Consider the following 13,420-nt stretch of genomic DNA (forward strand, 5'->3'; position numbering starts at 1 on the left):
CCATAGTAGGATGATTTCCTTTAATTCCTATTTTTTGTAGTATTTCTACCAAGGAAGGATGCTGTATTTTGTCAAATGCCTTGTCTGCATCAATTGATAAGATCATGTGATTTTCTTCTTTGGTTTATTACTGTGGTGTATTATGCTGATGGATCTGCTTGTGTTGAACCGGTCTTGCATGCCTGGTATAATACCCCACTTGATCATGATGGATAATTCTTTTAATGTGTTCTTGGACTTGATTGGCAAGAATTTTACTGAGGATTTTTGCATCTGTATTCACTAGAGAAATGGGTCTGTAATTTTCTTTATCTGCAATATCTTTATCTGGCTTTGGTATTAGGGTGAAAATAGCTTCAAAGAATGTGTTTGGTAGCATTCCTTCTTGTTGAATTTTTTGGAAGACCTTGAGTAAGATTGGTACTAAATCTTTCTTTATTATATTATTATTATATATACATATTTTAATTAAAGTTAATAGATCACAACTTATGTGACATTAAAAAACATAAACACATAAAGAACATGACGTTCACATATAACCCACTCCCCACCCCCACCACATCATTTTTGTAAGTTGTATTTTTTGAAGATACATACATCACAAAAAAATATTACATTAAAATTATAAGAGGTTCCTGCATGCCCCCCACCCCCCACCCCTCTCTTCCCACATCCACTACTTCGCCCATAATTGTGGCACACTCATCCCACTTGGTGAACACATTTTGGGGCACTGCTGCGCCACATAGATAACAGTTTACTCTGTAGTTCACACTCTCCCCCAGTACATTCATTGGGTTAAGGCAGGATGGATAAAGTCCAGCATCTGACCTTGCAATATCATTTAGGACAACGCAAAATCCCAAAAATGCCCCACATCACAGCTCTTCTATCCTCTCCTTGCCCTCAGCAAGTACTGTGGCCACTTTCTCCACCTTGATGTTAAAATTTCTTCTGTTACTTGTCACAATAGTTTAATAGTAGAATATCAGTAAGTCCACTCCAGTCCATATTTTATTCCTCCATCCTGTGGACCCTGGGATGCTGATGTCCTCTTCACCTCTAGATCAAGAGGGGACTTAACTTCCTCATGGATGATGGATGCAATTCCTCTGCTTGCAGTTGTAGGCACTCTTGATTCCCTGGTGTGGTGGTTGACCTTCTTCACCTCCCTGTTAGCTGACTTGGGTAAGACCAATGAACCAGAGGGCATCTCACCGTTGGGCACCTGTGGCTCCACCTCCACCCCCAATAGGATAGGGGGGCTTTGGTGTCTCCACAGCCTCTCTGGACAATGGTGGGTACTTTCAGCCAACAGGGACTGAACTGTCGGGTGCCTGTGGATCCAACCCCATGCCTTAAGAGAATAGAAGGGGGCTGGTGTTTCCTCAACCTCTCCAGGAACAGCAGGTATTCTCGGCTCTGCACGCTGCCCCTGCAGGCCCTCCATCTCAGGCATAGCTGGGGGGGCTTCACCTGTGCGGGCTCCCCTGGGGATGCCAGCCCTTTCCCCTCACCCAAATCCCACTGTCAGGAGCCGGGCAGAGGCAGAGGGGCTGCCCCCCAAAAGAGAGACGTGGCCCTCAGCACGGGGCCTCCTTGGAAGCAGGTCCCGCAGGTGGCGTTAGCTCAGTGCAGAGGAGGTGGTCCTGGGCTGGGGCCCGGGTGGGGTCCTGGGGTGGGGGCCACCTATGTGTGGTCAGCAAGAGACTCACCTGAGACCCCAGGATACCAATAAAGTGAAAGTGAAAGTGCTGGAGAGAGCTAGTCCACGCATTCAGTAACAACAACAAAAACAACAATGACAACGAAGACCGAGCGCCTGTGCTTATATAGATGAAATAGACTTTAAAAGGCACTAATAATGCACAATCTGATGAGGAAGTCAAGGGAAAAAATTCCATTGACAACAGCAACTGAAAGAACCAAATATTGAGGAATAAACTTAACCAAAGATGTAAAGCACTTGTATTCAGAAAACTACATGTCATTGTTAAGAGTAATTTTAAAAAGACCTAAATAATTGGAAAAACATTCCACGCTCATGGATTGGAAGATGGGATATCGTTAGGATGTCAATATACCCAAATTGATATACAGATTCAATGCAGTTCCATTAAAAATTCCACCAACATTTCTTTAAAGTTTTATTTATGTATTTCTCTCCCCTTTTGTACCCACCCCGGTTGTCTGTTCTCTGTGTCTATTTACTGCATCTTCTTTGTCCACTTCTGTTGTTGTCAGCGGCATGGGAATCTGTGTTTCTTTATGTTGCATCGTCTTGTTGTGTCCGTTCTCTGTGTGTGTGGCACCATTCCTGAGCAGGCTGCACTTTTCTTTCATGCTGGGCGGATCTCGTTACAGGGCGCACTCCTTGCGCGTGGGGCTCCCATATGCGGGGGACACCCCTGCGTGGCACGGCACTCCTTGCGCGCATCAGCACTGCACATGGGCCAGCTCCACATGGGTCAAGGAGACCCAGGGTTTGAACCGCAGATCTCCCATGTGGTAGACGGACGCCCTAACCACTGGGCCAAGTCCGCCGCCATCCACCGACATTTTTTAAATAAATGGAAAACATGATTATCAAATTTATTTGGAAGGGTAAGGGATACCAAATAAACAGAAACATCCTAAAAAGGAAAGTGAGGTTGGAGAAATCCCACTTCCTGATTTTAAATCACATTACCTAGCTACAGTGGTAAAAACAAAATGGTATTTCAAGAAAAGGGGGAAATGGAAAGGACAAATTAGTTTATATGGCTAAGAGTCTCCAAAAAAGAGTCGGGAGGTCATCAGGGGGTGATGCTTACGCACACCTCAGCAGAGACAGCCAAGTAGATGGACACCCAGGTGCTGGTTCTCCTGAGGGCTGCAGGGGCCCACAGGTTCTACGGTCAAGGCAGATGGCTCTGGAGTTCAAGGCCATGTCAGTTGGCCCGACTTTGGAGTTTGTGTTCCTGAGTGTGATGGAGTTGGACTCAGATATAACCTTTCTACATATGCCTCTTCTGTTACTTTTACTGGACCTGTGGTTGGCATTTGGATTGGTGTATACTCAGAAGGCCTGAATCTCTGAACTGTGCATGAGACGCCAGGCCCTGGGTCTCAGCAGACTTGCAGCTCCTACCCTCTGGTTTCTTGGACTTACCCTGGCCAGCTAACAGGGAGGTGAAGAGGGTCAACCACCACAGCAGGGAGCCAAGAGTGCCTACAGCTGCAAGCAGGAGAATTGCATCCATCATCCATGTGGAATCTAAACCCTTCTTGATATAGAAGGGGACTGGACATAGCCATCCCTGTTGGAGATGTGGGCCCGAAGGGTACTGGGAATGAAAGAAAGAGAAAAAGGAGAGAGAGAGAGACAGAGACAGAGACAGAGAGACAGAGAGAGAGACAGAGAGAGAGAGACAGAGAGAGAGAGAGAGCCAGGATCAGGAGGTCTGCGAGTAGAGACTCATCAGACAACTTTATTGTTTACAAGGGGCTCTCTACATACCCCAGTCTACGTGACAACAAGCAGGAACAGGTAGCCTACCTGACAACAAGCAGCATTACCCATAGTCTAAGGAATTTTAAAAGATCTTATCTCAAGGTACAAAATCTAAGTGTTCTATTCACTGCAAAAGGCATGTGCTCATCTTTTCTTTCAGCCTTGAACAGCTTCATCCCATTTCCCGGGAACTCTTAATTACTGCATTTCTTAGGTTGCAAGCGTAGCCATGGAAACAGCACGTCTCTCCTTGTGAGACCACTGTGCCTCAGTTTCCAACAATCCCAGGTCCACAAGAAGGAGGAATAGAGTATGGATTAGAGTGGTTTTACTGATGTTCTGCTGGGGAACCATTGTGATTATTAAGGGAAGAAATTGTAGTAGTGGTGTGGAGAGGGCGGCCACAGTGGCTGCTGATGGTCGGGAGAGGGAAGAAGAGATATGGTGTGGGGGCATCTTCAGGATTTGGAGTTGTCCTCGGTGGTGCTGCAGGGACGGATGCTGGACGTTGTGTGTCCTGTCGTGGCCCACTGGGTGGCCTGGGGGAGAGTGTGGACTACAATGGGGACCACTGTCCATGTGCTGCAGCGGTGCTCCAGGATGTACTTGCCGCGTGCAGTGGATGTGCCGCAATGATGGAAGAGGCTGTGATGTGGGAGGGGTGGGGTGGGAGTGTATACGGGGATCTTATGTTTTTTTAATGTAATATTTAAAAGAAAATAAAGAAGAAAAAATAAAATAAAACCTAGAGGAAACATGACCTTGAATGGACAATCGGTAGAAGCATTCTTTCTAAAAATAAAACTTAAACAAAAAGCAAACAAGGAAGAAATACTGCCCCTACTTCAAGTTAACTTTGTGCTGGAAGTTCTCATGGGTGTTATTTTTAAAAAGAATCCAAAGGGATAAGGTTTGGAAAGGGGAAAATGAAACTGTCATCGCTTACATGCGGTGTGATCATTTTATGGAAAAAAGGTACATTCCAGTGATTGGAAATGAGAGTTAAGATTGTGAGATGTGAGATCAATACATGAAATTCTGTTGCATTTCTACAGGCTAGCCACAAAAATGCGACAACCCAGTGAAGGGACAGTTTCCACGGTCTCCGAGAGCAGGACTACCCAAAGGGCTGCAGGAGTTCCGCGCGGCGGGATTGTACTGCACGTGAGAATCTCTCTTGCAGACCCCAGGTCAGCGGGAGACGCCGCGGCCTGGCGCAGAAGGTCACACTTCCCGCTGGACGTGGCCGCAGCAGCGCCAGCGTCAGGAGCAGCGGCGGCTTTCCCGAGGCTGAGATTTCCTGAGAGGAGTAAGAGAGTGAGGTCAGGAGGTCGGGGACCCTGGGGGGGGGGGCGCTGGGCGGGGGCAGGCTGGGGCACCCCGTGGGGGCTGGGCCCCCTCCTGCCCGTGAATCACCCCCGGCAGTTGAAGAGGGAGCCCCGCGCTGAGTGAGCGCCGCAGCGCCGTCCTCGTCCCCTGCGCCCCAGGGTCCCCTTCTGAAGCTCAGCGACACTGAGGGCAAAGCCTCCCGGGGCGCCCAGCTCCTGCCTCGGGAACCAGTGCTCACCGTTGGTCACTCAGTCGATCAACACACACTTCCTTGGCATGCACCGGTTTCGGGGTAACGAGGACATGAGAGGGTCGCAGGGAGCGCCTCTGGCTTCTCGGGGTGCTCAGGGCAGCGGGGGATCAAGCAGAGGCGGGCACCCCGCACAAGCACGGCGAGCATGCAGCCTCTCCGCAGGGCGGGCTCTCCCAGGAGCAGCCCTGGCGGGGGCTTTGAAGACCCCCGCCCTCGGCTCTCAGGCCTGGCAGGCGCCCTTTGCCCCAGCCCGCGTCGGGGCCCCCAGTCCTTTCGGGATCGAGGGGCGCGTTGCTGGGTCTTCTTTCCAGGAGGGGACGGCCGCGGGGGGTGCCGCCAGGTGGGGGTCCCACCCCCAGGGGGATCCCCCCTCCCCAGGGCAGAAGGAAACGTCAGTGGCGCGGGCGGCCAGCACCCGAGGGCCCGGGCAGCGGCTGCGTGCGGGACGCCTCCTTCCCCAGAGACGCCTTCTGGGGGCCGGGAATGGGGGGTCGGGCTCCCCACCAGCCTGCCCACGCTTTGACGCTCCCCCAGGGGCCCACGGGACCCCCGCCGCCCTCCCCTCCCACGACGACCGCTGGTCTCCCCTGGAGCCCACGCTCAGGTGCCACGTCCCTTCCTCTGCCCCTCTGGGCACGGGCGTGGAGAGGGGCTGAGCTGGACCCACGGGCGGCGGGGGCTCGAGCGACCTGAGAGCTGCAACCCTGCGCTGCCACAGAGCTGAGCCGAGGAGCCACGCCTTCCCCGGGAGGTGACACGGGGGCGGGGGCTTGGGGGGGGCGGCTCGGGACAGAGGGCAGGAGCAGGGTCCTTCTCCTCTCGGTCGATTCTTCAGTGCACCCCCCACCCCAAGGCCAGGCTGGACCTGGAACTGGGGGTCCCTTAGAGACACCCGTGGAGGGGGGACTGCAGACACGCCCCCTCCTCCCCCAGCCCCTCTCCCGCAGCCGGCCTGGCTGTGTCCACCCAGCAGGAGGCCCCTGAGACACCACAGGAGGTGGGAGCCGGCAGGGCCCAGAAGGGGGGGATCGGCAAAGGGGTCTTGACCTCGACAGAGAATGAGCCCGGCAGACCCGCAGGCGGGGGTTTGTCTAAGGGTTCTGGGCCCACGGCAGGGCCACCAGGAAATGGAGGCAGGGGCCTCGGCAGGGGCTGGGGGATCGGGGAGCCTGAGCTGGCCCCTCCCGTCCGTCTGCGGGGTCTGAGCCCCAACCAGCCAGGGGTACTTCCTGCCTGAGACATCATGTCCCCCACGACGCCCCCCAGCTCATGCCCCGGGCCAGGATCTGGGGGAGCAGGTTGAGGGGGCATCAAGGGCCCAGGCCAAGATCTTCCCAGAGCTGGTTTGGACAGAGCCAGGCCAGGTGAGGAGAGTCAGGTGAGCCAGGTGAGCCAGGTGAGCCAGGTGAACCAGGTGAGCCAGGTGAACCATGCCACCCACAGCTGGTCCTATGAGACTGGGCAGCACAGGAACTGGATGGGGACAGCACACACCTGGGGTCACCATGGAGCCCCCCCCCCCCAGGCAGGGCAGGGCCAGGAGCAGCAGCTGCAGCATCTGGAGGGGAGGTGGGGGTGGGTGGGAGGCCAGGGCACCTGGCTGGGAGGGCGGGGAGGGTCAGGGGGCTCTCACCTGCCCAGGTCCCTGCCACCTTCTGCTCCGGCCCCTGGGCGTCCCTTTATCTGTCGTACAGAGGAGGTGGGCGGGTGGGGCAGCCCTCCTCCTGGGGTCCAGTGGGGACCGGGATGGGCAGGGCAATCTGAGCGTGTCCAGGGCCCTTGGGGACGGGGCGGGTCGTGGAGATGCCGTGAGCGGCCTCGGGCCTGGGGCTGGTCCTCTCCACTGACCAGAAGCTTCCACTGCCCTTGAACCCAAAGCTGCCCCCAGGCCGCCGGGTCAGGGGAGCAGGAGGGGGCGAGCAGAGGGGGCAAGTCGCCAGTAAATGACCCAGGGAACACCAGGTCGGGACGCAGAGGGTGGGCTGGGCACGGGGCCATGGGGGGCAGGGGGCTGCGTCCTCTCCAGGGCCCACCCTGAGGGCTCCGGGGGCCGCCGAGGCCGAGCCTGCACCTGAGCTCCCGGGAGGGGCTCCTGCTCCCAGGCCCCCCCGAGCAGCTGGCCGTGCACGGGTGTGAGGACCCAGCGCCCTGCCCTGCCCGCACCAGCGCCTCGGGACCCCCGCCCAGCGCACTGACCACCGGCAGAGCCCAGGGGCTGCCCGGCCCCGGCTGGGCTGCTGAGAGGCCGCTTCAGTCAGGGGACCCGCGCCCCACCTCTGGCTTGGCGCCCCGTGCACCCCCGGCCTGCGGGGCTGCCTGGCAGGGGCTGGGGGCTTTGGGGGCTTTGGGGAAGGAGACACTGTGGAAACGCCCCCTGCCTCCCCAGCCTCGCCCTTCCCTGCTTGCTGCAGGTCCCCCCCCCCCAGGGTCACCCCAAGACCCCAGGCTCTCGGGGTGCATATCACCTAGCAGGTGCAGGTGGAGGGGCCATAAGAGACCGACAGGGCGTGCCCCCCGCAGAGCGGCCACACGGGAGGGTTTCCGTCACTGCAGTCATCTCTGCCCCGCCGAGCCTGGTGGGTGCTGCTCAGACCACCCTGGAGAGCGGCCCCCAGGCCCACCTGCAGCCCGGCCTCGTGCTCGGGGCGGCCCCGGCCCTCTGGGACCTGGGGTGGGCGCTGGGGTGGGCTGAGCTCAGCCGAGACCACCTCCCACGGGGCTCGCGAGAGGCAGCTCAAGCAGCTCCAAGGCGGGAGGCTGGTTTCAGGATCTCCTCGTCCTGCTGTGATCACAGCCACCATTAAAAACGTGGTTGTGTGTTTAAACTGACAATTTAAACATCACGTAAAAACAGAACCTGAAAACCCAAAACCACTGTTTCTAGAGGGCCGTGTGGGGTGAGCAGCCGAGCAAATTGACAGAGGAATGAGGCCGTGGACAGGGAGGCAGAGAGCGAAATTACCTAGTCGAAGAAAGAGAAGGAAACGGGGTACTGCCTTTAATGGAACAGAGCCTCTGGTTCTTTTTCATATTTTTTATTTGTCTGCCGAGATTTCTTATCTCTTCATTAATTATGAGTATATTTTCCTTTGTGACATAAAGCACTGTTTTTTTGTGTTTTTTTAAAAAGATTTCATTCTTTCTTTCCCCTTCCTGCCGCCCCCGCCCCAGTTGTCTGGTTCTCTGTGTCCATTTGCTGCATGTTCTTCTTTTTGACTGATTCTGTTGTTGTCAGCAGCATAAAGCACCATTATTAAATGAAGGCAAGGAAGAGAAGAAAAAGAAAACAAAAAAAGGGGAGGGAATGGAGGAGAACAGGGAAAGAAGAGGAAGGGGAGGGAGGAAAGAAAACATGGGAGGAGGGACAGAGAGGAGGAATAAAGGACAATGGAGAGAGAAGAGAGGAAAGGGGCAGGTAGGAGGGAAAGAGCAGAGGCTGGATGGGGGGGGGAGACCTGAGGGCAGGGGCTGCTGAGTCTGGGGGACCAGCCATCCCACCCCCGCCCCACGGAGGCCAGTGCAGGAAGAGGCCTCGAGGTATAATGCCCAGGCTGGCCCCGCCTCCCTGGCCCCAGAGCCCCCAGGCGCCCCAGTCACACCCAGACAAGGACACCGAGAGCCAGCTGCTTTCCACGGAGTTTAATAGGCACAGATGGGGGGTGTTGGTGGTCCTGGGCCATCTCCAACCCCTATGGGACACAGAGCCTGGGAGCCTGTCCCCTGCCTCTGCTCCCCGCTGTCCGGGAAGGCCAGCACGCTGGAGCCAGGGGCAGAGGGTGGGAGCAGGGGCCGGGGGGCAGCGCCGTAGGGAGCAGAAGGCTGAGCCCCGGGGGAGAAGCGCAGGGGGCTGCCCCGGACGTGCCTCGGTCAGGGCTGCAGGGGGACGTGCTGGCGGATCCAGGGCACGTAGGACGACACTCGGGCATAGACTCCGGGGTAGTTGGGAAGTCCACAGCATGCCCCAAAGCTCACCACCCCCACCTGGAGCCAGGTGCTCTTCATATTACAGACCAGGGGGCCCCCCGAGTCGCCCTGTGGGGAGAGGAGCGGGTCAGCCCCAGTTCCCGTGTCCCCCCTTCCCTGAGGCTCTGGCCCCTCCTCAGGTGCCCCTGGCGGAGGTCGGGGAGCCTCACCTGGCAGGGGCCCCGGAACTTGGCGCCTGCACACAGCATGTCCTCTCGGATGGGGAGGTCCACCTGCTGGTACTGCCTCCTGCAGCGCTCATTGCTCACGATGGGGACTTCCACCTGCTGCAGGTTCCAGGGGGAAAGCAGGGGATCTGTGGGGAGAGGGCGAGTGAGGCGCCCACCCCTCCCACCACCTGCTCAGACCTCGGCTCCTGGCTGGGAGGGGCAGGGCAGGATGCGCCTCCACGGTGGAGGGGAAACCTGCAACCACTTGCCCTGCGGATCCTGAAAGGGTCCTTTTTGCTCCCAGAGCCTCAGTTTACCCCGCTTTGTGAAGAGGGGTGATGAGAGGTTCCCAAGTGTGTCTGCAGCTCCCACACGCACAGGGTGCAGGGCAGGTGCCCCAGCCCAGAAGCCACACCCATGGGAACCCCGAGGGCAGCTGCGGGAACCTTCCCCCAGGCCACGTGTTCCCTGGAGCAGGAGAGCCTCAGGGGCCGGGACAGGGACGAGGGAGGACCCAGGGGCGGTGAGCAGAGTATGCAGCCCCGGGGTAGGCCACCTCAGGAGGGAGCAGCAGCCTCCTCTTGGGGTGTCGGGGGCTGAGTGTGGCCTGGGGTCCCCCAGAGCCGGCCCAGCAGGGCCCTGGGTCCTGGGCAGCTGCGTGAACCTGCCCACCCGCTCCCCCGGGACCAAAAGGCAGGGACTGAGGTCTTCTCAAGAAAGACCCCCTGCCCCTCCCAGCCACTGGCCCAGGGCAGCCCACCCACGGCCCCTCCGCGGCGATCCTGGCACTTACGACCAGACTTGATGTTCCCCCAGCCGGTCACCCAGCAGGACATCTCAGGGACACTCAGAGCAGCAGGCGGGAGAGTGACAGCTCTGACGTACTTGGAGAGTGCCACAGGGGCCTCCAGTTTCAGCAGGGCGATGTCCGCGCCCCCCTTGGCAGACAGGCTGACATTGTACTTGGGGTGCAGGATGATCTGAGTCACCTTCGTCAGCCGGTCGTTGTCGTAGAGCTTCAGCTGCCCCACCTGGACCCTAACGGCCCAAGCTCCCAAATTTGTCCTGGGGCTGTGGTGGGGGGGAGACCAGAAGCTTCTCAGAAGGAGCTGGGGGGTGGGGTCTCAGGGACCTGGGCTCAGCGCAGAGCAGGGACCTCCCAGGGGCTCAGAGCCAGGGACAGCCCAGACCCTGGAGAGAGGGTGCCCCGAACCCTGACCCACCCCACCCCAGGACCCTGAGCCCCCACTTCCCACCCCCTATACTACAAGGGTCAGGGATCACTCACGACTTAACACAGTGGGCTGCGGTCAGCACCCACTGGCGGTTGGCGAGGGAGCCTCCGCACACGTGCGTCCATTGGCCGTTGTGTTCATTGAATTTCCTCAGGCTGACCTGCCAGGGCCACTTGCCAGCGGGGGCATCCTGACCCCCCACGATGCCCACAGGCTCGGCCCCTGGATCCCGGGCTGGGTGAGCAGAGCAAGGAGTGAGCAGGGACCAGGCGGCCCCCCCGCAGCCCAGCTGGCCTCTCAGCCCCCCAGGAGGCGCCACCCTTGTCCCCTCCCCGGGCTGGTGCTGAGGGGACAGGGCAGCTGGGCAGGGGCAGGGCCGGGGTCAGACTCACCCGGGAAGGCGAGGACGGAGCCCCCCAGGCAGGGCAGGGCCAGGAGCAGCAGCCGCAGCATCTGCAGGGGAGGCGGGGGTGGGTGGGGAGGCCAGGGCGCCCCGGCTGGGGGGGAGGGGCAGGGCCCTTACCTTCCCAGGTCTGCGCCGCCTGCGGCTCTGGGGTGCGAGCGCCCCTTTATCCCCCGGCACAGGAAACGGGGGGAGAAGTGGGGGCTGGGGCGCCTGCGGGGCGGGGCCTGCAGCGTCGAGGCCTCCTGGGGCTGCCCCCGTGGAGATGGGGGGCTCCTCGGGCCACAAGTGCGACCCGCGTCCACTCGGGGTGGCAGGTGCCCTGCGCTGGGCGGCAGGAGAGAAGAAGCCCTGCCCCCCAGGAGGGAGCCGGACTGTGACCTGCGGACCCCAAACGCAGGGAACAACAGGGCAGGGCCATGGGGACCCCGGGGCGGGCCGGGAGACGCACGCGCCCCTGGAGGGAGGCGCCGCGCGGCACGTGGGGACCCGACCCCGGCCCCTCGCGAGCTTCCGTGGGCGCTTCTGAGTCTCCTTCCGCCTCGCCTGAGCCCTGGGCCTGGGCGCTTGGAGGGCCGAGTCCCCCCTGCCCAGAGCGCCCCGCGTGCGCCGCCCCCACCCCGGGCTGGAGGCTGAGCGGCCCCAAGGGCCACCTCAGCTGCAGTTCCTCCGGTCTCCACACGTCGGCGCGCGGGAGCAGACTTTGAGCACCTAGAAGTTGGGGTGCGCCGAGGGCCCCGTCTACCCACTGACCCACAGCGGGGTGGCTCCTGGGGACCACCCCTAAGCCATTTGGACAAAAGTCCACTGCGGCAGCGCAGCTTGTCTTCAGAGTCACGGAGGGGCTAAGGGTTAAGGGCATTTCTGGCAGTGACCATGTGCATTGTCTGTGTGCCCGTGGGACGTGTGGCCTCAGTGTCCCCAGTGTGGCCCCCGTGGGCCCTAGGACGAGGGTCACCGCAGGTCCTCGAGCCACACCCTCGGCTGGACATGAAGCCCCGGGAAGCCCCATCCCTGGGCCCCCGCCCTGAACTGCTTTCCTGTCCCTGCTCCGAGCAGCGGGGGGCTGGGGGCGCCTGGGTGCAGCCCCTGGGCCGGTTCCTCCTGGAGCTGACCTGGGCAGGGACCCTGAGGGGGCAGGACGCGCTGGAAGGAGGAGGGGTGTGGCGGGAGGGAAGGGCACTGGGGGCTGCCGGCAGCCTCTGGGGGCGCCTGGAGCCCAGACCCGCCGGGGCAGCCTGGGGGCCGCTGTAGATGCGCCTTGGGGTCTCCATCCTCGGGGAGGGGCCTGAGCTCCAGCCCCCGCCAGCTGGGACAGGGGAGGGGTGACCCCCATTTCCTCCCGAGGTCTCAGATCAAGGCACACGGCGGCCCTGGAGCCCCCGAGTCAGTGCGGACCCCGGGAGGGGCAGGGCCTCCAGCCCTGCTGCCCAGACACCCCCGGTCAGAGGGGGCTCCTGCCAGGGGACGCCTTCCTGGAACAGGGGGCTCTGCAGGGGGGCCAGGGGGGCCCCCAGGACCCGCTCTGCAGTCAGGGCTGCCAAGGGGCCTCGCCCTCCAAGGACGGGCTGCCCAGAGCTCCCCCCACCCCGGCCGGCCCTGGGTGCTGGTCCTGAGCCCACCCTGCAAGGGGAGCGAGGAGGGGAGACCCCGGCCCGAAAGCGGCAGACTTGCCAGCAGGACACGGGGGGTGGGGGGCCACTGGGGCCGCCCCGGGGAGTCCAGCGCTGCGCTCAGCGTCGCGTGGAGGCCTCTGGCCTCCGCCCAGGACGGGCTCCTGGGACCAGGGCAGCGGGCGGGGCTGGGCCATCGCATTGATGCACTACAGTTAGCTTCCCTGCTTTTCTTTTTCTAGCTGAGTTTTAAAACCTGAATTTATCTGCTGAAGGTAAATTTGTGTTGTTTAAGTTTTGGGTGATGATGCATAAAGACAATATAAATATTTTCCCCAGGTTTTCGTGAGGATGTAAGTTTCCATCTCTCACGTGTGTGGACAGTGGATACCCAGGCGGCGCTAGCTGCGTCAGCTTTAAGAAACGCCACTCCAGGAGCTGCACGTTCATGAATAACGACGCGAACATTTTTCTTGTGCTTATCTGCCACCCGCATGCTTCTTTTGTAAAATGTCTGTTCACATCTCTTACCCAAATTTTTATTGGGTAGTTTTCTCATGATGGAGTTGGAGAGTTCTTTATAGATTAGGAACACATGTATTCCATGTTCTGCAAAGATTGTCTACTCATTTTTGGACTGTTAAGTGTTAAATTTTGCTCAATTTATCAAAAAATTATTTTCATGAACCCTGCTATCTTTTGGCTAGCATTTGTCTGTAAGATGTTTTCCCCATTTCCTTTTACTTTAAACTCCTGCTTCTATCTTTTGAACAGCATATATCTGGATTTGCTGTTTTGTACCCACCTTCAATATTTGTCGTTAACTAGTGAGTTTATTGGCTTTGCATTTATCACAATTATTGACATAGACTGGTTTCCACCACCTTAATTTACTGTTGTACTTGGTTCAGCCACTCTTACGGTTCTTTTCCCGCCTTACTGTTCCAGAACTGCTCTC

At 58.9% G+C, this 13,420-nt stretch overlaps 1 protein-coding gene across 1 annotated transcript; it reads right to left on the bottom strand.

Annotated features, from left to right (window-relative positions):
- Window positions 1–8,708: 8,708 nt before the first annotated feature.
- Window positions 8,709–10,975, bottom strand: LOC101437184 (mastin-like). The gene is made up of 5 exons (XM_058285545.1): window positions 10,839–10,975; window positions 10,500–10,680; window positions 10,005–10,282; window positions 9,212–9,357; window positions 8,709–9,110 (listed from the first exon to the last, which is right to left on the bottom strand). Exons 1-5 carry the CDS (start codon window positions 10,897–10,899, stop codon window positions 8,946–8,948), a joined length of 831 nt encoding a protein of 276 aa, XP_058141528.1. The 5' UTR covers window positions 10,900–10,975; the 3' UTR covers window positions 8,709–8,945.
- Between the last annotated feature and the right edge of the window lie 2,445 nt (window positions 10,976–13,420).

Source organism: Dasypus novemcinctus, chromosome 23, assembly GCF_030445035.2.
Source record: "Dasypus novemcinctus isolate mDasNov1 chromosome 23, mDasNov1.1.hap2, whole genome shotgun sequence".
Lineage (NCBI taxonomy): Eukaryota > Metazoa > Chordata > Mammalia > Cingulata > Dasypodidae > Dasypus > Dasypus novemcinctus.

Coding starts and splice junctions, on each gene's coding strand:
- LOC101437184 (XM_058285545.1), bottom strand. CDS start 10,899: ATGCTGCGGCTGCTGCTCCTGGCCCTGCCCTGCCTGGGGGGCTCCGTC. Junction 10,681..10,838: donor CTCCGTCCTCGCCTTCCCGG/GTGAGTCTGACC, acceptor CTGCTCACCCAG/CCCGGGATCCAGGGGCCGAG. Junction 9,358..10,004: donor GGGGAACATCAAGTCTGGTC/GTAAGTGCCAGG, acceptor CTCTCCCCACAG/ATCCCCTGCTTTCCCCCTGG.